This window comes from Octopus sinensis, linkage group LG2, assembly GCF_006345805.1.
Source record: "Octopus sinensis linkage group LG2, ASM634580v1, whole genome shotgun sequence".
NCBI lineage: Eukaryota > Metazoa > Mollusca > Cephalopoda > Octopoda > Octopodidae > Octopus > Octopus sinensis.
This window is the reverse complement of record NC_042998.1, coordinates 49119100-49140516: the sequence shown is the minus strand read 5'-3', so window position 1 is coordinate 49140516 and position 21417 is coordinate 49119100. Positions and strand designations below refer to the sequence as shown.

The window sequence follows — 21417 nt, the reverse complement described above, 5'->3', positions numbered from 1 at the left end:
TTAGACTTCGATTAACTGATGCTTAACTGTGAAATCATATAACAGCTCTCTCTCTCTCTCTCTTTCTTTCTCCCTATTTCTCCTTCTCTCACTCTTTATTTCTCATTGTCCAAACTTGTACTTCTCTTTCAGTCTAAAAGAACTGACTGCAATCATATCTTTTTGAATTTTGTACCAACACTGACTCTGTCTGAACCTGGCAAGGTGAGAAATTGTTAAATGACTCCTTGATTTTTACTTTTGTTTCCTCTTTTGAAAGATGTGAATCCTATCATTAACAGGGTATGCACAAAAGTCTGCTTGTTTTTATGGTTATTTACCCCTAAGTAAGATCTATGATCTAATGCATTCCAACTGTGACTACCCCTTCTGTTTTTTTTTTTCTCCACACTAAACATATTGTATCTAGGACTGTTCTAAGTATATAGTGTTCGAAAGTGTATGAATAAGTAGAACTTTAGTGATTATTTTGGTTATATTTAGTTAGATATATATACAGTGTACACTTGCGTCAGAAATTAATTAGCACTTCTCAAATTTCTACATTAAATAGGTTAAATCAATTAACCTATGAGCTGTTCAAAACGTCTTACGCGATGAGAAAACTTAGTATGGTGTGATTTCGGTCCTTGCGAGGCGCTACCTATATCTATTAAACAAAGGAAGATTTGTCTGCATCCGCACTCCAAGTTGTTGCACTGCTATGTCAACATCATAAGGCTGTAGACTCTCAAACTGCTCTGCAAACAAAGTTACGTCATCGTTCTGCACAACAGTGAACTCGCAACAAAGCAATAGTTCGAGATATGGCCACTAGGTGACAGCACATACCTTGAGTGAAGAGCAAATCAAGGGTGCTAATTAATTTCTGACGGTAGTGTATATGATTGTGCATGTCTGGTCACTACAATAATTACCATGGAGCTAGCAGCCTCTGTTTTTACTTGTGGGTTTATAAGCCGTATTGGTAATACTCAAAGCTTTTCTAATAATCTAATCATTTACCAAAATGTGTGTACTGTGGGGCAATGTAAATATACATATATATGTGTAAAAAAAAAAAAAAATTATAAAATAACACGATTTTCCGTGACCGTTGCCAGTACCACCTGACTGGCTCTCGTGCCAGTGGCACATAAAAACACCCACTACACTCTCAGAGTGGTTGGCGTTAGGATGGGCATCCAGCTGTAGAAACTCTGCCAAATCAAGATTGGAGCCTGGTGCAGCCATCTGGTTCGCAAGTCCTCAGTCAAATCGTCCAACCCATGCTAGCATGGAAAGCGGACGTTAAACGGCGATGATGTGTGTGTGTGTGTGTGTGTGTGTGTGCGTGCGCACGTGTGTGTGCATGTACACAGATATGTGTATATCTGTGCATGAGCATATTTCTGTGTGTGCCAGTAGTGCAGCCCAAGCCAGCAGGGAACATAGACATTAAATGATTATAATGATGATACATATATATATTGTAGCTGGAAGATACAGTACGGAATATTGTAATGCGTTATGGTAGCAGACTGTGGAAACTACGTGTGATGCATTCAGAACTGAAGTTTATGATTCGGTGAGTAAATCTCCCTTAGACTTTCTTTTTTATCAGTGAATGAAAAATATTCTTTTCTACTCTTGGCACAAAGCCCAAAATTTTTGGGAAGGATGCCAGTCGACTAGATTGACCCCAGTATGCAACTGGTACTTAATTTATTGATCTATATTTAAGAGATAAGGAATTATATATATCATTTACATTTGACGGATAGTTGTCCTCATCTTTGTTGTTAACACAACGTTTGGGCTGATATTCCCTCCAGCCTTCATCAGGTGTCTTGGGGAAATTTCGAACCTGGGTTCTCATTCCTAAGGTATTTTTTCGATGTTATTATAATGATAATTATTATTATTATTCAAGTCACTGCCTGGAATTGAACTTGGAATCTTGGGGTTAGTAGTCCGCGCTCTTAACCACTACACCATATGCCCGTGGGCATATATCAGCCGAAACGCTGTTAACAACAAACAAGATAAGAACAAATATCTGTCAAATGTAAATAATGTTTATTTATTGACCCCAAAAGAGTGAAAGGCAAAGTCGACCTCAGTAGAATTTGAATTCAGAACGTAAAAACAGATGAAATACTGCTAAGCATTTCACCCGGCGTGCTAACGTTTCTGCCAGCTTGCCGCCTTGTTGTGAATGAAAAATATTAACATTGCGCTGTAGCTGCTCTTAATTAAAGAGTTCTTTAAATAAGTCCATGAAATAATGAGAAATCTATGTCAAAGAGAACTTAATAAAGGGATTTAGTCTTGAAACCAAGGAATAAGAGTTACTGAATAATACATATTCTGTATTGAAATACAGTGAACACAATCAAGCTACTTATGCATTTGAAGTTACTCTTCACATGTTACTTGTTTTATACTTTTTCTCTTTTAAAATTCAGACTAGTGATTCTCAACGTGGGGCATGCGCCCCATGGTGGTGTCTAGGAAAATTGTGATGGGGCACAAGATCCCAAATATTTTTTTTCTCTTTTTTTAGTGGGACATGGAATTGTGAAAATCTTTTTTTTTTTAGTCAGTAATGTACTTTTTTTTATACTCTGTACTTAAAAAAAGAGTTACTGGTAGATTCTTTTGTATTAAATAGTTGTGATAAAATATTAAAAATAAAGTTGTTTTTTTTTTTCAACCACCATTTTTATGGAAAGTTATTGTGGAGCCTGGGGGAAACATGGGTTGGGAAACACTGATTTAGACTGTTATCTCATAAAAAAAAAAAGACAGCTTTAATTTTAGAAAACCATAACGTAAAGAAATGTTATAATATTTTTCTCTTTTGAATTCCAGACTACATTCCAATGGTTCAAGCTTCCCGATTCGACTAAATGTGACCAATGAGAGTGGATATTATTTAGATATATCTCTTTACCGAGAGGTTACAGATGCAAAAACAGGTTTGGTAGGTATTACTAATTTAATCTGTGTTAATTCACTATGCATTAGCTAAACAAAATATGTTACTGAAATGCATTACTTGCCTGTACACTTTGTATGTTTTCTGGCTTTGGGAAATGTTTCTTTGCTTAAGGTTGCAAAACATCTGCACAGTTATTCTTAACTAACCAGTTTTACTGGAAGCATCCAAATTAGTCTTGTGGAACCCACTTCACAGTGACGTGAGAAGGGGAAAACATTGTCACACTTACATCGACAACTTGATTGCAGACACTGGCCTGGAATGTATCCAGGACATCAAGCCAATGATGGTGGACTGAGAAGTGTAGCAAGTAGACTTTGTTGCTGTGGCCCAGGTTGGAACCGGTCATAATAATAACAATAATGTGGAAAGCTGTGTGATGTGTTTAATCTTTTAGTATTCACACTGGCTATATCCAGCTCAAATATTCTATCTCTTTTATGTCCAAAGTGTCAGAACCTGGCTTCTTACATCTATCCTATAATGTCATTCTAAAAATATACAATCGCATCAATGCAATATCAGAGTTACAAGATAATGCATGTTTGATTCAAAACAATGCGAATAAATGAGCATTGCATGCTGTTCGTAATGATAACCATTGTCTGCTGGCAGTATTAAAAACAGACTGAAATGGTTGATGGATTTTGGTCAGAAGCTGAACATAATATATACAGCAGAATAATATATAAGTTCAGTACTGTTCTTTTGAAATACATCATATAATTTGGACTTCTGAAACCATGTGCAAAGTAGTTTGATACATTAGGTTGTCACAATAAACAACTTATAATACAGTTTTGTCTGCTGCTTTCTTAATTGTACCCATCAATAGCTGATTAACAACAATAATCAGAGACATAGAGAAGGATTAAAAAGACATCGCAGAAGACAATGGACCTTCATGAGTAACTGTGCAAGACATATTCTTCAAATTAGTTGACTGGAAAAGATAGAAATGAAAAGCTGCAGCAGAAAGTAGGGCAGGTGCCAGTGGAATAATGGATCCTGATGTATAAGTGGGGATGGGTGGGCCACATCTTAAGAAAATCAACACCTTACATTATACAATAGGCCTTGACTTAGAAATCACAAGAGAGAAGGGAAAGAGGAGCCCCTAAAAATAGCTGGAGGCAGAACTGGAGAAGTAGAGATCCAACTGGAGAAAAGTAGAAAAGACAACCAAGGACTGAGAATGTTGGGGAAACTTTGTTGATAAGCTTAGGGCTCCGTGGAAAGTCAAGGGCTTAAGTAAGTATCACACTAGCATGATAATTGGGGAATTATTTAAAACTGTGTTTATGTAGAAAAATTAAGTTATTAAAATGGCTGAGATGAAAAAAAAAATAGAATGAGTGTTTGAATAATGTTTACTGATAAACATAAATATATTGTATTCATTTTAGGTTATGTTCCAAGGATACGGCACCAAACAAGGACCATACCATGGCCTTTTGACAAGCACTCCTTACATGACAAAGGATCATTTACAGCTGAAACGCTTCCAAGCTCAGTCTAGTGGGACAACATATGTTTATGATTTCCCCGAGATGTTCCGACAGGTATAAATAACCCAATTGATATATCGTGTTTTGATAATTGAATTGCTGTTTATTGAATTAACTGTAAATTTAACGGTTGAAATTCAGTGTAAGATAATTGCACTCAATATATGCACACATAAATAATAATAATAACAACAACAACCACCACCACTTCCGCTGCTGCCAACACCACCACCACCACCACTTTAATGTCTACTTTCCCATGTTTGCATGGGTCAGATAAGGTAGATTTTCTGTGGACAGAGACCCTTCCTATGTCCGACCCTTACCAGTTTCCATGTGAGGTAATATTTATCCTGGCCCTTTGAACACATTTGCCTTAGTGGCTGTATATATTTTCACGGAGTATAGCTAATGAGTTATACTATTTGTGTGACATTCATTTGCAATTAGTGGTTGATATCATGGCAAGTGGGACACAAACACATGCACACACACTCACTTATGCACATGTCTGTGCATGCACACACACACACACACACATTCACACACAAAACATGCTTCTTTCAAATTCACTCACAAGGTTTTGGTCAGTCTGCAGCTCTAGCAGAGGAGACCTGCCCATGGTGCTGATGTAAAAATGGTCGTGGTAGTGTAAAAATGATAGTGGCAGCTGTTGTTGTTGTTGTTGTTGTTACATGACTATTATACCTGTTATTGCATTATGAAAATTACTTCTTATTTGCAGGCTCTCATGAAACTCTGGCAAGAATATTCTATGCAAGCTGGTGAAGCAGATCTCACTCTAATGTCTGATATGTTTATTTACATTGAACTTGTACTTGATAGCCACGGACAAATCTGTATGCAGAACCGATTACATGGCCAAAATGAAGTAAGTTATCTAGATAACATTTGATTGATTGATTGATTTTTGTAATAATTTTTGTATTGTGATTCATTAAATGAAAATAAATTTCATTGAAATTTATTGAACACATTTTTTTTGTGCTTAAATTCACTTTTATAACTGAAACAAATGTATTCATTTCTAAATAACCCAAAGTATACTAGTGTGGAAAAATAGGTACCAAAATATGTATTTGTATGTGTTCATGTTAATCCATGCGAACATGGAAAGTTACAGTTTGTTTGTTATGTACCCCCCTGTTTCACTGTTAGTTGTAGGATGAACATTAACTGTAAAAAACAATTGCTTCAATATTTTGTGCTCATCCATATTTCCAAAGCTATTTTACCCTTGTTAGTATAGAGAAATATATGTAAAATTGAGAAGAAAATAGTTTGTGTATATCTTTCTCACTATCATTTTTTATTTTATTTACTTAGGTTGGTATGGTTGCTTGGAAAATGACTTTGAAAACACCTGAGTTTCAAAATGGCCGAGATATTATTGTCATTGCAAATGATATCACACATAAAATAGGTTCCTTCGGACCTCAAGAAGATCTGTTGTTCAAAGTATGTTTTTTATTTATTTATTCAGATGTTGATTATTTGTATTTACATCTCTATATATAAATGGCAGTTTGTCTGTGTGTGTTTCTGTGTGTCTGTTAGGTTGTACCCTCACCCTGACCACGGCTTTCAACCGATTCTGATGAAACTTGACACACACATAGCCCAATGTCATAATTCAAAACTAACGCAGCGAAAATTTTGAAAAGTTCCCCCAGTTCTGAAAAAAATCGATAAATTCGACATGGGGTCGAGAATCAGAAACACAACCCACAGACTGTCTAGGGGACGCAACTCGACCTTTTTAACTAAAAAAAAAAATTTACCATCATTTTTTTTCCATTTTTTGGCTATAACTCTCTAAAACTGCTTTACAGTTATTTCCCTTACAAACCCGAGCAACGCCGGGCGATACTGCTAGTTTAATATATAAGTATCCATAAATGAATAGCTTAAAAAAATAATATAAGCCACTTTATTTGGCTTGTCAGAATTTGAAATCTATTTTTATAGGAATAAAAATATTTAAAGAACCACTGGGTGGTCGAGGAGCTAGTTATACTGTCTTAAAAAACAAAATATCTCATTGATATTGGTTTGTGCTCTCAAGATAAAATCTGCTGTCACTTCTGTTTCAGTTGAGTGAAAAAATACTCAAAAAGTAATTTTTACCTCACTTATTTATTCATTTTTTTTTCATCCTAAAAACTCCATCCATTTTGAATGTTAAAAATAGATTCTCAAGAAAGTGATACTCCTCAATCGTTGTTTTATGTTATTTTTGCTTCTGTCTTCATCAAAATACTACTGCTTTAATCTGTCTGTTTTAGGGTGCATCTGAACTGGCTCGCAAATTAAAATTACCCCGTATTTACCTGGCAGCAAACAGTGGTGCTAGAATTGGTCTAGCAGAAGAGATTAAGCATTTGTTCCGTGTGGCCTGGGTTGATCAAATCGATCCTAATAAAGTAAGTATTGCCGTAGCCTTATAAAAGAACAATGGTTTCCAGAAAAACAGACTTATACTTTCCCATTAATACTATGTAATGTTATTTTGATATTCCTTATTGCTTTTTACAACATTTTTGCTTCACCTGATGGCATCTAATTTCAGTCTGTTAGTACATTTTTGTTTTTGTGTTTTCATTGGACACTTTTTTCCTTGTTACACACAAGGAGGTGCTGGAAAAATTCCTGGATTTGGGTAAAAGAAAATATCGGAGAATCAGTTAATGATGATTTTATTCACCATATTCCCCTCTCAGATTCACACACTTATTGCAGTGGTCCTTCAGTTTTTGTAAGTTCTGTAACGAAATTGAGAAGCTTGGGCCTCCAACCTGGCCTTTTGCAATACCTTTAAAGCCAGGAACTTTTCAGCACCCCCTCGTGTCTTCCCTATTTCATGATGTTGCTTTCCCCCATCAGTTTTTTTTTTATTCTGTAAACTGATTTGTCTTTACTCTCCTTGTCTTTCATCATAAACAATTTATCTGTTGATTCATCTACTCTCTGATTTTATTTATCATCTGTCTTTAGGGTTTCAAATATCTTTATCTCCGACCTGATGATTTCAAGAAAGTTAGTGCTGCCAATTCTGTCCGAGCTGAACTGATAGATGATGATGGAGAAGCACGTTATAAGATTACTGATATCATAGGTAAAAAAAAATAGATCATTTATGTTTGTAATTTATGTAATTACTGATCGTATAGAATACAGTAAATTGAATTTTAGACAGATATTTTAGAGAATTATTACTCTTCTTTTTTTTTTTTTTTCAACATCCATTGTCTATGCTGGCATGGGTTGGATGGTTTAACAGAAGCTGACCAACTTGAGGGGCTGTTCAGGCTCCCTATTTGTTTTAGCATAGTTTCTATGGCTTCGTCATTTAACATCTGCTTTCCATGCTGGCATGGGTTGGATGGTTTGACCTGGAGCTGACTAGCAGGGAGCTGTCCAGACTCCACCTGTCTATTAGGGCATAGTTTCTATGGCTTGATGCCCTTCCTAGCATCAACCACTTCACACTATACTGGGTGCTTTTTACATGTCACCGGTACAAGTGTATCTACATAGCACAGGCATGGGTATGTCAACACAGTACCAGCATGTTTACGATAATGCAACACTGGCACAGGTGCTTTTTAAGTGGCTCCAGCACCTGAAAGGACAAACCTGTTTGTGTGGAAGACAGCGATTTTACTTAGCTCGATGTGTCTTACCAAGTACAGAAGATTACCACATCTCCCAGTCCCTTGTCATTTCCTCAGTGATGCTCAACATCCAAAGATCCTTTCTCACTACTTCATCCCATGTCTTCCTTGGTCTACCCCTTCTGCAGGTACCCTTCAATTAGAGCTCGGCACTTCTTTATGCAAATGTCCTCATCCATATGAACGTGTATAAAAAAACTCCATGAGGTGAGAGTTAGAAAATAGTAAGGAGTGATTTGAGCATGGCCTGTTACATGTGACCAGCAAAAATTTTTTTAAAGGTTGAGTACGAGTTGAGAAAAATTACTGGGTATTGAAGGAATTTCCAGTGTATATTCATGAGAGACAAATCTGTAGAGATAGACTTATTAAGGCTTGGGATAAAGTAGATAGATTGGTTGATGAAAATGTTGGATCTCATCAGGGAAATGATTCAGGATTAGTATACATAGAAATATATGGTGTTGCAGAAAAAATGCTTGAAGCATAATACCAAATTTGAAAGAAAAGATGTCAAATGATACTGATGATGATGTTGAGTATAACAAAGTATGACATTGAGCTCATATTTATGAGCTCAATGTCATGAATAAATAAATTGATGGCATTTGGTTATGTAAAGTAATGAATTGCTCATATTTTCTTAACCAAATGATAATTTGGTATGGTTTAGGACTTCACTGAAACTATATTGTCTTTCAGTATACAACTCCTTGATCCTGTAGTTAACAACTATTTCATTTTGTCTGTAACTCCTATTGATAATGTAATTTTTCTTCAGAGGTTTTTTAATGATTAAGAATGAAAATAAAAGGAAGATGGTCTTATATTTAATTATTTTGATGGATTGAAAATAATTGTATATTGTTAATTAAGCAAACATGTAACGAGTCATTCAAGTGTCATGTCTATTATGAAAGAAGCGATTAATTTCTGTTTATGGTTTGCATGTAAATAACTATTATGATCATATGACATTTAATATCAAATGATTTCTTTAATCAAAGACCAATAAAAGAAAAGCTTTACACATAGAATGAAAGGTCTTAAATTTATAGGAGGAAGGAACTAACTTTGATCCACACTTTCCTCAAGATCATTGTTGATGTAAGTGAAGTGAAAGGCTTTATCTAGGAATTGAAACCAGATACACATTTAGCTCATTATCTGTTTATTGCTTCATTATAGTACTCACTTCAGTAGAGTGCTCACTGTCGTAAATAGACATTGAATTAGCAGAGTTGTTTGAGTATAAAATATAATGTTTTGTGGTATTTGTTTCAACTCACGACACTCAGAGTTCAAATCTCACTGAGTTCAACTCTGCCTTTCATCCTTTTGGGTTTGAGAAAAAAATGTACCACTCCAGGGCTGTGGCTTGGAACTGTTGCAGCATCTGATGTTAGAACTTTGCAATATCTGTTCTGCTTCTTTGTGTTCTGATGTCTACATCAGGTGCAGGAGTGGCTGTGAGGTAAGTAGCTTGCTTACCAACCACATGGTTCCGGGTTCAGTCCCACTGCATGGCTGGCATCTTGGGCAAGTGTCTTCTGCTATAGCCCCGGGCCGACCAATGCCTTGTGAGTGGATTTGGTAGACGGAAACTGAAAGAAGCCTGTCGTATATGTGTATATATATGTATGTGTATGTGTATGTTTGTGTATCTGTGTTTGTCCCTCTAGCATTGCTTGACAACCGATGCTGGTGTGGTTTTGTCCCCGTCACTTAGAGGTTCGGCAAAAGAGACCGATAGAATAAGTACTGGGCTTACAAAGAATAAGACCCGGGGTCGATTTGCTCGACTAAAGGTAGTGCTCCAGCATGGCTGCAGTCAAATGACTGAAACAAGTAAAAGAGTAACCTTTGATGACTGTAGTGCTAAGTTTTTTGGCCTTGCCTTTCTCTGACCTCTTGAGGAGGATTGTAGACTCTGAAGAAAAACTGATTTGTTTCATGATGAGTCATCCAAGCTATGGTAACTTGTTAAAGCTATTGATTGGAGTCCATAGTTCAATAAATCAATACTATTCCATTATATAACTTACTTCAGAAATGTGGACAATCAAAAATTTCTTAATATTTTTTTCAGTTGTTTTCTGACAAATGATGAATAAATAATTAAGGAAGTCTAAAATTAAGAAATTAATGTTAAAATGTTTTCTGATTCAGGTAAAGAAGATGGAATCGGTGTTGAAAACTTGAGGGGTTCTGGTATGATTGCAGGAGAGACGTCTCAAGCTTATGATGAAATTGTTACAATAAGTTTGGTAAGTGTTGTTGCATATTGTATTTAAAAATTCTGTTACTATAATAAAAATAAGAACCATTTTTTCCTGTGGAATAATTGTCTTTATTCAATTCTTTGGAATCGGCTAAAGCTAATTTTGGTAAGGAAAAGCTATTGGGTTGTCCGGAAAGTTTGTGTCGATTTTTAAAGGAAAGAAAAAGGTCAATAAATACTTGCCATTACATTCTTAATCAACCAAATATGAAACATTTTGTTGCACAATGCGTCTCACTCTTTCCTTTAACTTGAAAATACCCTCTTCCCAGAATTATGGTGGTTTTATGACAAAGAATTCATCAAGGTATCTTTTTATGTCATCCAAGGAATTGAAATTTTTACCATTAAGACTATTCTGCAGAGACCTGAATAAGTGGAAATCCAAAGGAGCAATATCTAATGAATATGAAGGGTGGGGTAACTCATCCCAGCCAAACTGCAGCAATTTTTGTTTGGTTCCCAAAGCATCAAGTGCCGAAAATGAACTTACTTATCTTCCATTTTAAAGGGTTACAAAATTAACACAGGTTATAGGAACATAAACCTTCTTCCACGAAAAGATAGCTTAAACTGTGCTCTAAATGGAAGTGTAGTCAAATCTTATTTTATGGACTCAACCATGTTTTAAAATAAGTCGAAATGTAAGCTACTATAAATCGGCACGAACTTTCCGGACAGCCCAATATAATGTAATATGTTCTGGTTGAATAGACGGCAGGCTACTTGTACAGCATCAAGACACAATGACTACATATCAAGTAGATAAATCTACAACACAACTTTTTGCACTCACTTTTTTCACATAACTCACAATTAAACATAGCAAGACTCCATAATCTTTGAATGACAACAACATTTATGACATAACTTGTATGGCAACCACACACATATATAACATATTTGTGAAAGTAAGAGCTTAGTGCTGTAACAGAATTGCTCACCTAAAACCCAGTATGTGTCTGTGTGGGGGTCCAGTAGCTGTTTGTAGCTGGTGGTGACTTGTGGTTTGCAAGTGTCTTATGACAAATCTCCATCTTGTTTGAAACTTAAGATACATCAGTCCTAATATTCAGTGCATTCTTTGGTCAGCACCACTACTGTGAATGTCAACATTTGAAGGAAAGTTATGCTGCTTTAGAGCATACTACTCCAAATATTGTATGTTTGAGGCTGGAAACTGCCTGCCTAAAGTGAATTTCCAGTGAAACTTCTTTCACCATGGCTTCACATTTAGTATTAGCTTGGTGACGGTTAAACAGTAAGGTGGCGAGCTGGCAGAATCATTAGCACACCAGGCAAAATGCTTAGCGGTATTTCGTCTGCTGCTATGTTCTGAGTTCAAATTCCGCCGAGGTTGACTTTGCCTTTCATCCTTTCGGGGTCGATTAAATAAGTACCAGTTACGCACTGGTGTCGATATAATCGATTTAATCCGTTTGTCTGTCCTTGCTTGTCTCCTCTATGTTTAGCCCCTTGTGGGTAATAAAGATATTTTTAAGGTGGCAAGCTGGCAGAAATGTTAGCACGCCGGGCGAAATGCTTAGCGGTATTTCGTCTGTCGTTACGTTGTGAGTTCAAATTCCGCCGAGGTCGACTTTGCCTTTCATCCTTTCGGGGTCGATTAAATAAGTACCAGTTACGCACTGGGGTCAATGTAATCGACTTAATACCTATGTCTGTCCTTGTTTGTCCCCTCTATGTTTAGCCCCTTGTGGGTAATAAAGAAATAGGTATTTCGTCTGCTGCTATGTTCTGAGTTCAAATTCCGCCGAGGTTGACTTTGCCTTTCATCCTTTCGGGGTCGATTAAATAAGTACCAGATACGCACTGGGGTCGATATAATCGATTTAATCCATTTGTCTGTCCTTGTTTGTCCTCTCTGTGTTTAGCCCCTTGTGGGTAGTAAAGAAATAGGTTAAACAGTAAGATGTCCTTTGTGTGCCTCTCCGTTATTATACCATTTCCATTATTATTGTTGTTTTGCCCTTATAACATACATCATCATCACCATACATTTTTTGACATCCCCTTTTACATGCCTGCATGAGGCAGATTTTCTATGGCCAGATGTCCTTCCTGCCACCAACTCTTGTTACCATGCAGAGTAATATTTCTCTGTGGCCGGACAGGTTTTTGCTGAATATTGGAAGTGGATGACACTCATTTGCAACAATTCCACAATATTTACATGGTGATGCAAACATACTCACACTAGCAGGTGCGCATGCACACACACACATATACACACATGTGCACACACGACCTGTTTCTTTCAGTTTCTATCTATAATATTCACTCATAAAGCTTTGGTTGGCCTAGAACTATAGCAGAAAGTGCCATGCTGTGAGGCTGAACCTGAAACTGAAACTATATGGTTGGAAGATAACTTTTTAACCACACAGCTATTCATGTGTTATACATGACAGCTAAAATGTATATTTCATATTTCTGGTGTAAGTGAAGAACTCAATCATTCTGAAGTGTATCTCTTTTTTCGTCTTCTTTTCAGGTGACTTGTCGAGCTATTGGCATTGGTGCTTATCTTGTGAGACTTGGCCAAAGAATTATTCAAGTAGAGAACTCGCATATCATTTTAACTGGTGCTGGTGCTCTGAATAAAGTAAGTCCATACTCCGTTTTTGAATTATATTTCAGCTGAACTTGTATGTTGTTGTTGTTGCTGTTGTTTATTAACCTTGATCTGCCCTGACCAGACAAACATATGGTCAAAGTCATTCCAACCATGACTAACTTCTTTAATAAGACATACTGTACTATTATCCAGTTTTTGTTTTATAATGAGAGGTTGTGATTTGAGATGTATTTAGTTTCTATTTCTAGCAAGCTGGGAGATTGCATAGAGACTCCTTGATTAGCTCATAGTATTACATATTTGAATCATTTAAATCACTTGGATATAGCTATTTTAAGAGGTAGTAAGCAGCAATATAAAATGATTTAGCTGTTAAATTTTCAAGTTAACAAAATAGTGCAATCAGTAATTGTAGAGAGTCAATTGTGTTTGTCTCACTTTTACTATGAAATATCTTGACCCTTTTGATACTCAGATACCTATAAGATGTACACACCCACCCACACACTCACACACATACACACACACATTAAAAGTATGTTGGTGTGTGTGTATATATATATATATCATCGTCGTCATCGTTTAACATCTGCTTTCAGTGCTGGCATGAGTTGGATGGTTTGACTGAGAACTGGCAAGCCAGGAAGCTGCACCAGACACGAATCTGATTTGGCTAGGTTTCTACAGCTGGATGCCATCCCTAATGCCAACTACTCTGAGAGTGTAGTGGGTGCTTTTTACATGCCAGCAGCATGGGTGCCAGTCAGGCGGCACTGGCATGGGCTATGATTGAATGATGCTTATTTATATAATATATATATATATATATATATATATATATAACAAGTGAAAAATAGAGTACAATGTATATTGTTTATATTAGTCTGGTGTCCTCATCTTGACTGCTTTCACTACATTTCGGCTGTTGTATGCTCCAGCCTTCTTCAGGTGTCTTGTGTTGACCTCAGCTGTTTTGGAATTTTGGACCTAATCTTTTATTTGATCTATGGAGGGTGCACTGTTCACATATAAAATAGTTAGTATAAGACATTTACTGCATGGTTTACAGCTGTTTCCATAACGTTTGGGTGACAGATCATAAAATAAGTTGGAAAACACGGAAGAGAGCAATGATACTGTCTTATTGATTATGTTATATTGATTATATAATAAGAAACCCTTAGTCATCTAGTCATATTTTTTCACAAGTGTTATGACTGTAAACTGTGGAGTAAATGTAATAGCAAACAACTCCAGTCTTCACTAACTATTTCATACTCCACAACTGAAGGTAACCCTCTAGATTTTAAATATATATATATGGTGGCACGTAAAAAGCACCCACTACACTCACGGAGTGGTTGGCGTTAGGAAGGGCATCCAGCCGTAGAAACACTGCCAGATTTGACTGGGCCTGATGAAGCCTTCTGGCTTCACAGACCCCAGTAGAACCGTCCAACCCATGCTAGCATGGAAAACGGACGCTAAACGATGATGATGATGATGATGATATATATATATAAAGTTAATCCAAACATGAAAACACAACAACGCGAGGACGTGGAACAAGTATAGTGTTATTGGATGCTCAGGAAAGGAAGGAAAGAAGGAGGATTTGACGTTATGAGCGGAGCTCTTCGTTAGAAACATAGGAAAAAGAAAGATCCAAGGGAGGGAAGACAGAGGAAAAAAATCGCCAATGGTACACATGCGGTCACATTTTGAATGAATATATTATATACATACACACACACGCACACACTCATACACACACATACACACATGTTAGTATTGAACAATAAGAATGAGTGCTCAACACCACATTAGTGGATAAACATTCTTTATTTGTGTGGGTTAACCAGGCTACAGTTAGTTTCATGTTAAGAGAGGTATATCTTTTCACAATTTTCAAGCCTATTGCATGGGATGTTGGTGTTGGTTTCCATCTTTGAAGAGATATACCTCTCTTTGCATGAAACCAATGGTAGCCTGGTTAACCCACAAATAAAGTATACATGCACACACAAGGGGGTACTGAAAAGTTCTTGGGTTTTAGGGCATCGTGAAAGGCCCAACCTTCCGAACCCTTTTACAGGGCTTAGAAAAACTGAAGTACCGCTGCAATGTGAGTGTGAATCTGTGAAGGGAATATGGTGAATGAAATCATAATTTACTGATCCTTCTGTATTTTCTTTTACCCAAAGCCAGGAACTTTTCAGCACACTCTCGTGTGTGTATGTGTGTGTGTTTGTATATACTTTCTCATAGTGAGTTTAGTGTTGCACCTTTACAGTTATTTTTGTCTTGTTTATATTCCTCTGGTGCCATACATATATATTCATTATCTTTCTAAAGATATTTGGTTATTGGAAGAAATTTATCAGATTCATTGTTAGGAATTACTTGAACTTTCTGATAGTTTAGAAAATAATTTTTTTTTAAAACTTTAGTATTTTTGAATCTCCATCTTAAAATGTCATCTTTTTCAAAATTTTATTTTCCATCTTCTTTTTATAGGTGCTTGGCCGAGAAGTGTATACAAGCAACACTCAGTTGGGTGGTATCCAAATCATGCACAATAATGGTGTTTCCCATGATGTGGCCTCAGATGATTTTGAGGGAGTTTACAAAATATTACAGTGGCTCTCTTACATGCCTAAGGTAAATCAATATTAACTGTTTAACATTCAGATTACTTAGTCAAATGCAATGCTTTTTTATTCACATTGGCTTCAAGATTTCAATGACTTAATTGTATATTTTTAGACTGACATTGCAGAGTAGGTGTGAGAGGCTGGATGTGGCCAGTATGAACATTAAACAGGTGGAACATTTTGGCCAGATATGGCTAGTGCTAAAGGGTTAAATATCGAATCAAAACTATAACATCAAATCCATATATGAAAAGCACCCAGTACACTCTGTAAAATGGTTAGCATTCGGAAGGGCATCCAGCTGTAGAAACCATGCCAAAACAGACATGGAGTCTGAACAGCCCTTCAGCTACTTAGCTCCTGTCAAACCATCCAACCCATGCCAGCATGGAAAAACAGATGTTAAATGATAATCATGATATTAAATACATGTTTATGTTTTCTAAAGTGCGCATGGATACAAAAGTAAATGTATTCTTTGTTCAGTCTTGATGAATCCGCAAAATCTCTGAGGTTAGGTCAATTATGAGCTCCAGGATTCATGTTTAATCCAGTTTCCATGATGCATAAATGACTGAGATTACAACACTCCTTTGCCCTTGAACAGGACTCTAGTCCTTTGCAGTGTTAACTTCCTAGTTATTACTGGAACTCATTTACAATTGTGGCGTCTGAAGCAGTATGAAATGGAGTGTCTTGCTGAAGAATGCAATGCGGTGCTTGGTTCAGGAATCAAAACCATGGTCTTACAGTTGTGTTTACTTTACTCTCACCACTAGACCAAGTTCCTTCATTCAAAATCTCTATTGAAACTCTTTTTTAAAATCTCTGCGTGAATCCTATGCATATGTATTTTCATGGCAATTTGGGTAAAATTGACATATTTGCTATTGTTGAAGCAAATAAAGTATTTTCTAGTACAAAGAAGCTTAGCTTTTGGGATACAGAGTTGTTGGAGTGTAGGATACTATATCTAGCAAACTTAGAACAGATAAGTAATTTTGGTGATTTGCTGTGCTTGAAAAGACACGTCAAGTTAAGTGAAATTGTAGTCATGGCCAGTGCTGGTGACACATTAAAGGCACATGTGCTGGGGATACATAAGAGGCACCTGTGCTGGTGATACATTAATGGCACTTATGCTGGTGATACATTAATGGCACTTATGCTGGTGACAGTTAAAAGGCACATGTGCCAGTGACGCATGAGAGGTACCTGTGTTGGTAACATGTTAACAGCACCTATGCTGGTGACACATAAGAGGCACCTAGTACACTCTGTGGAGTGGATGGCATTTGAAAAGGCATCCAGCTATAGAAATCAAGCCAAAACAGACTGGAGTCTGGTGCAGCTCTCTGGCTTATCAGCTCTGGTCAAACCATCTTACTCATGCTACTATGGAAAACAGGTGCTAAATGATGATGATGATGAGGAGGAAGAGGAATTATGATAAAATGAAAATATAGGAAATTACAAAGATAGATATTAGTGTTGATTACTTTTTTACTCCTTTACTTGTTTCAGTCATTTGATTGTGGCCATGCTGGAGCATCGCCTTTAGTTGAGCAAATTGATCCCAGGACTTATTCTTTGTAAGCCCAGTACTTATTCTATCGGTCTCTTTTGCCGAACCGCTAAGTTACGGGGATGTAAACACAAGCATCAGTTGTCAAGCGATGTTGGGGGACAAACACAGACACACACACACACACACATATATATATATAAATAAATGGAGTTTAACGCAGGTATAATTCAAATATTTTTCCCATGTTTATTGTTAACAAGGGAAAAATACAATCATCTATTTATATATATATATATATGCATATACATACAATAGGCTTCTTTCAGTTTCTGTCTACCAAATCCACTCACAAGGCTTTGGTTGGCCCGAGGCTATAGTAAAAGACACTTGCCCAAGGTGCCACGCAGTGGGACTAAACCTGGAACCATGTAGTTCGTAAGCAAGCTACTTACCACACAGCCACTCTTATGCCTACTACACAGCCACTCCTATGCCTAAAAGGTTTACTAATCAGTCATATACTCTCCTGGATTCTGTTCTCTATGTTACTGATCTGTGATTATACAACAGAAATACAGAGGACTAATCTAAAAGAACAACATTCAGGACTCTCTAATGTCATAAAGCACATGTTTTAACAAATCACGAATTATGCAAATGCTTGATATTGTAAATCCAGCAGATCTGTGTTAATTTCATTAGAAAAGGGATATATTTGGTTATATTAAACCTATTGCATCTTGTAGCTTTTACACTAAACGTTAATTTTGTCTAAATCCTTCAGCTTTGTTATCTAGGCCTTACTGTTACATGATTTGTTTTAATGAATTTAGTTTTTGCTGTAGGCATGGCTGTGTGGTTAAGAAGCTCACTTTGCAACCATGTGGTTTCAGGTTCAGTCCCATTGCATGGTACCTCGAGCAAGTGTCTTCTAGAAAAGCCACAAGCTGCACAATGCCTTGTGAGTGGTTTTGGTAGATGGAAACTAATGTGTGTGTGTGTGTGTGTTGTGTAAATTTAATGTACAATATATGGATGTGTTATTCACAAAAAGCTCCTTTACTGAATCAGGCTACAAATCCTAGTAAACCAAAACAAAACATCCTATGCCTCCTTTCTTTATATTTCAAATATATATGTGTATGTGTGTGTATTTGTCCCTGTAACTTAGTAGTTGACAACAGGGATTGATAAAATAAGTACTACTTATGAGAGAAAAAAAAGTACAGGGGTAGATTTGTTCCACTAACCCCTTCAAGGATGTGTTCCAGCATTGTTGCAGTCCTTCGACTGAAACAAATAAAAGATGTTATTAGTTACTGTGTCCCTTAGAACATTTTGACTTGAAAATGTTGGAAAAATTTGTTATAAAATATAATACCATGATTTTGATTAAATCTCAGTTAATTTCCTATTTTATTTAGTTTCACGGTGGACCACTGCCAATTGTTCGTCCTCTTGATCCAGTTGATCGTACCATTGAATTTATTCCAAGTAAAACCTGTTACAATCCTCGTATGATGCTTTGCGGCAAGAAAGACACAAGTAAGTTCATTTTTTACTTTTTTCATGTATTTACAGTTCTCAGATAGTCTCAGTAATATAAAATCTGTTATCTGGAATCATTCTTCAAAGAAATTAGATGTCATCGTCATTATGATCGTTTACATCAGCTATCCATGCTGGCATGGGTTGGACAGTTTGACATGGAACTGGCTAACAAAGCTGTCCAGACTGATTATCTATTGTTGTATGGTTTCTACGGCTGGATGCCCTTCCTGACACCAACCTCTTAACAGAGTGTACTGGGTGCTTTTTACGTGCCGCCATCATGGTTGTAGAGTGGCTAACCAGCTTTCGTGCCAGTGGCACATAAAAGACACCATTCGAGTGTGATTGTTACCAGTGCCACCTTACTGGCACTTGAGCCCCATGCTAGTAGGGTGCTAAGAGCACCATCTGAGCGTGATCATTGCCAGAGCGGCCAACTGGCCTCCGTGCCGGTGGTATGTAAAAGGCACCATTTGAGCGTGATCCTTACCAGCATTGCCTTACCGGCACCTGTGCCAGTGGCATGTGTAAAAAGATTCAAGTGAGGTCGTTGCCAGTACCGCTTGACTGGCCCTGTGCTGGTGGCATGTAAAAGCACCCGCTACACTCTTGGAGTGGTTGGCGTTAGGAAGGGCATCCGGCTGTAGAAACTCTGCCAGATCTAGATCGAAGCCTGGTGCAGCCATCTGATTCACCAACCCTCAGTCAAATCGTCCAACCCATGCTAGCATGGAAAGCGGATGTTAAACGATGATGATGATGATCATCATCATTTAATGTCCATATTCCCTGGTGGTTAGGTGATTTGATAAGACTCAGTGGGTTCAGGAACTGTGCTATACTCTGATGTCTGCTTTGGTATGGTTTCTATGGATGGATGCCCTTCCTAACACCAGCCACTTTTTAGCATGCACTGGGTACTTTTTTTACATACCACCAGTACTATTGAGGTTGCCTTGCAGCATCCAGGACTTCAAATCTGAGGGAGTTAAAGTATGAGAGATAGGGTTGGGACAGAGCAGGTTCTTGTAGAAAAGTGACACAGTTGCTTACATTTATTATAGGAGGGAAAGAATGATCATGATCAGCTAGTGTTGCAATAAGATAGATAAGAAGGTTGAGATGAGGTCCAGGTGGCCTTTCAAGATATGTGGTAAGTAGAAGTGGGTAAATGGGGTGTTCGCAAGATTGCATAAGGAGCAGGAGTTATGGGGGGGAAATATATATTTATTTATTGTTATAGTTGTATCCCTAAAACTAATTTCATATCTAAATAACAACTGAGTTAATGTGTAGCTTGTAAGTGTTATAATTATTTTCTTCAATAACTGAAATAGTTCCTTTCAGAAAGCGTTCATGATGCCACATTAATATTTTTGAAAAAACAAAGGGAAAGGACAATGATCCTTTTTGAGTCATTTAGACTCACAGGGCAGGTTTCCATGACATATATGGTGCTGGTGTCATATAAAAAGCATCCAGTCTGCACTGTAAAGTGGTTGGCGTTTGGAAGGGCTCCAGCTGTAAAAAAAAAAAAAAAACTATGCCAAGACCAACTTCACCTGTGCTGGTGCCATGTAAAAAGCACTCAGTCCACTTTGCTGGGTGGTTGATGTTAGGAATGGCATTCAGCTGTGAAAACAATGTCAAAACAGACAGCAAAGCATGGTGCAATCTTTGCTTAGTTAGCTCCTGTCAAACCATCCAACCCATGCCAGCATGGCTAGCAGACATTAATTGATAATGATGATATTCCTCCCTGGATGGGATGCTTGTCTATTGCAAGATTTCTTGTTTTCACCAGTTGAATGAACTGGAGCAACATGAAATGAAGTGTTTTGCTCAAGAAAATTATGCATTGCCTGGTGCAGGAATTGAAACCATAATTTTACAGTCACGAATTCAACACTCCACACATTAACATGTTATAATTTTTATAATCTATAGTGTTGTATATGGCTATTGCTGTCACATTGTTATTACAAGCAATGAATAAATTTAAAATGAATCAAATGACCTAATTTCTTTTGTAGATGGTGACTGGATCAGCGGCTTCTTTGATCGTGATTCCTTCATGGAGATAATGCGTCCCTGGGCACAGACAGTTATTTGTGGACGTGCACGGTAAGAACTTAGTTTTGTCTTACCAACTTTTTAAAACTTATCACATCATCTTTAACTATTAGGCCATCCAGAAGCTTATAAATTAATTAAATATGTCAACATATATTAACTATGTAATAACTTTGAATTAAATTGTCATAGCAGATGTGCTACATCTGTTATCATTTGTCATTGTCATCAACATTTAATGTCTGTTTTCCATGCTGGCATGGGTTGGATGGCTTGACAGAAACTAGCAAGACCAGGAACTGCATTAGGTTCCATAGTCTGTTTGGTTTCTATGTCTGGATGCCCTTCCTAATGCCAACCACTTCACAGAATGTACTGAGTGCTTTTTATGTGGCACCATCACCAGTGCTTTTTGTAAGTGGCACCAGTGCTTTTTGCATGCCATCTTGGTTTTAGGATTTCAATTCCGCTCAGCACCGCCTGATTGTAAAAGCACCAACCGATCCTGGCCGTTTGCCATCCTCCCCTGACCCCTGTGCCGTTGGCAC

The 21417-nt window shown here is 37.2% G+C and overlaps 1 protein-coding gene across 3 annotated transcripts in view; it reads left to right on the top strand.

The window, feature by feature from the left end:
• Positions 1-21417, top strand: part of LOC115223205 (acetyl-CoA carboxylase-like) — a 143477-nt gene that overhangs the window by 109400 nt on the left and 12660 nt on the right. For all 3 annotated transcript variants that reach the window (XM_029793673.2, XM_029793682.2, XM_029793691.2), the window contains 13 exons: positions 133-204; positions 1476-1567; positions 2854-2965; positions 4390-4545; positions 5237-5383; positions 5839-5970; positions 6798-6935; positions 7507-7627; positions 10356-10453; positions 12980-13090; positions 15581-15724; positions 18670-18790; positions 20830-20920. In XM_029793673.2, the coding sequence (XP_029649533.1) occupies positions 133-204; positions 1476-1567; positions 2854-2965; positions 4390-4545; positions 5237-5383; positions 5839-5970; positions 6798-6935; positions 7507-7627; positions 10356-10453; positions 12980-13090; positions 15581-15724; positions 18670-18790; positions 20830-20920 (1535 nt within the window). The remainder of the gene's footprint in view (positions 1-132; positions 205-1475; positions 1568-2853; positions 2966-4389; positions 4546-5236; positions 5384-5838; positions 5971-6797; positions 6936-7506; positions 7628-10355; positions 10454-12979; positions 13091-15580; positions 15725-18669; positions 18791-20829; positions 20921-21417) is intronic.